Source organism: Leptonychotes weddellii, chromosome 11 (assembly GCF_054177405.1).
Source record: "Leptonychotes weddellii isolate Sample4059 chromosome 11, ASM5417740v2, whole genome shotgun sequence".
NCBI lineage: Eukaryota > Metazoa > Chordata > Mammalia > Carnivora > Phocidae > Leptonychotes > Leptonychotes weddellii.
In genome coordinates this window covers 10,214,157-10,216,482 of record NC_138379.1, presented here as the reverse complement: position 1 = coordinate 10,216,482, position 2,326 = coordinate 10,214,157, and the positions used below count along the sequence as shown (strand labels likewise).

The following is a 2,326-nucleotide window of genomic DNA, read 5'->3' as shown; positions in this document are numbered from 1 at the left end:
ACATTCAATCTTTCCCTCCTTAACCACAGGATCTTCAGATGGGACTTTGAACAGAGACATTTTTCTTTCTACCTAAAATAATCATGAATAGGTTAGGGTAAAACAAGCTAATTAGGTGAGGTGGTTCTTCCAGAATTATTTGGAGTTGGGAGCCTTTGGGTCCTCCACTGAAATATTCCTATTGTCTCAGGAGTGCCTGGGTGGCTCAGTGGGTTGAGCTTCCAGCTCTTGTTTTTGGCTGGGGTCATGATCTCAAGGTTATGGGATTGAGACCTGCACTGGGCTCCTTGCTCAGTGGGGAGTCTACTTGAGATTCTCCCTCTCCTTCTGCCCCTCCCCCAATTGTGAACTCTCTTGCTTGCTCACTCTCTCTAAAATAAATAAATCCTTTAAAAAAGATATTCCTATTGTCTCTGCTTTTTTTGGTGATCTAAATGTGACATTAACAGCATGGGCTGGGTTGTGGGTCTATTCAGGCTCTAGATTTTGTTCTGCTTAGTATAGCAACTCAAAATATCTTAAGTCTGGGCTGATAAACATGGATGGGAAGCAGAGTTTTCAGAATTGAAATGTAGGCAACATCCTGGCTCCATATGTGACTTTTGGGCAAGTTCTGGAGCCTCCCTAAACCCCCGTCACATCAACTATGAAACATAAGTAGTAGCATCTACCTTTATGTAACAGGTGAAGTTGTAAATAATCATCCATGTAAAGCTCCATAGGACGCAGGTAGGAGCTCAGTGTGTATCTGCTTTCAGCTTTGCTGAGCTTGCCGCTATGTTCAGGTTGACTCTGTAGTTCAGTCCTTTCACAATGGAAATAGGAGAAAAGGCATATTATAGCATCTCAGGAGCTTGACTTTCCTTTGGTTGTCCATTTGACAGCATGGGAAGCCGTATTGACTCTGAGGGATCACCTGAATATTTTTTACTAATATCCTAAACAAAGACAGGCATCTTTTTAAGGAAAACAATCTAGTAGTTATGCCATCTGGATTAATGAGAAAGGTAAATTAGAAGTGATTGGTTGCTTTATCAAAGAATTCATCCTAGGAGGCTTTTAGAATGGGGTTGACAAATTTTTCCTGTAGATGGCCAGTGAGTAAAAAAATTTAGGCTTTGAAACGAAATGATCTCTGTGGTAACTATTCAATTCTGCCCTTGTAATTCAAAAGTAGATGATATGTAAATTAATGGGCATGCTGTGTTCCAATAAATCTTTATTTACAAAAATGGGTTGGGGTGGGGCTGGATTTTGGCTATGGTCTGTAGTTTACTGATGCCCAATTTAGAATCATAGAATTATAGAATCCCATAATTGGAGTGGACCTGCTCTCCCAGCCAAAGCTTGTGCCACCTCCAATATAGTCTCACAATCCAATATAATCCAACCTCTGCTTAGATGCCTCCAGGGCAGGGTGGCTCCCTATCTACTGTCTGCAGATAATTCTGATTCTTAGAAAACATTTTCTTCAACTGAACCCAAATTGTCCGTTTGATCCTCTGGTGGCTGAGATCAGACTTTGGGCTATGGCCATCTTGACAGTGATGCTGTATACCAGATCCAAGCAAGAGAAGGTGTTTGGCTTACGTACCCACCATCCTGGAAGTCCTGTGGGAGTATGATTAAGTCTATCTTGTTTAATGACTAATTAGAATAAGTGAGGACCATACTGTGAGTGCCCTAGAGGCCTCTTGTGGACCCAATTATTCCTTAATCAGTGGGTCATGAAGAATTTCAGGGTTTCCAAGGCAGGGATCAGAGCAGATAGGGTACTTGCTTGGAAAAGTAACTGTTAACCTACAAAAAGAATATATTTCTTTTTTTTTTATTTTGTTATGTTAATCACCATACATTACATCATTAATTTTGGATGTAGTGTTCCATGATTCATTATTGGAGTATAACACCCAGTGCTCCATGCAGAACATGCACTCTTTAATACCCATAACCAGGCTAACCCATCCTCAAACCCACCTACCCTCTAGAACCCTCAGTTTGTTTTTCAGAGTCCATCGTCTCTCATGGTTCGTCTCCCCCTCCAATTTCCCCCCCTTCATTCTTCCCCTCCTGCTATCTTCTTTTTTTTTTCTTAACATATATTGCATTATTTGTTTCAGAGGTACATATCTGTGATTCAACAGTCTTGCACAATTCACAGCGCTCACCATAGCACATACCCTCCCCAGTGTCTATCACCCAGCGACCCCATCCCTCCCACCCACCACCACTCCAGCAACCCTCAGTTTGTTTCCTGAGATTAAGAATTCCTCATATCTGTGAGGTCATATGATACATATCTTTCTCTGATTGACTTATTTTGCTC

General features: G+C 41.4%; 1 protein-coding gene across 1 annotated transcript in view; it reads left to right on the top strand.

Annotated features, from left to right (window-relative positions):
- The first annotated feature begins 1,529 nt into the window (after positions 1-1,529).
- Positions 1,530-2,326, top strand: part of LOC102731924 (olfactory receptor 5AN6-like) — a 3,897-nt gene continuing 3,100 nt past the window's right edge. Inside the window, 1 exon segment of the mRNA XM_081798918.1 lies at positions 1,530-1,590. Coding sequence (XP_081655044.1) covers positions 1,530-1,590 — 61 coding nt within the window.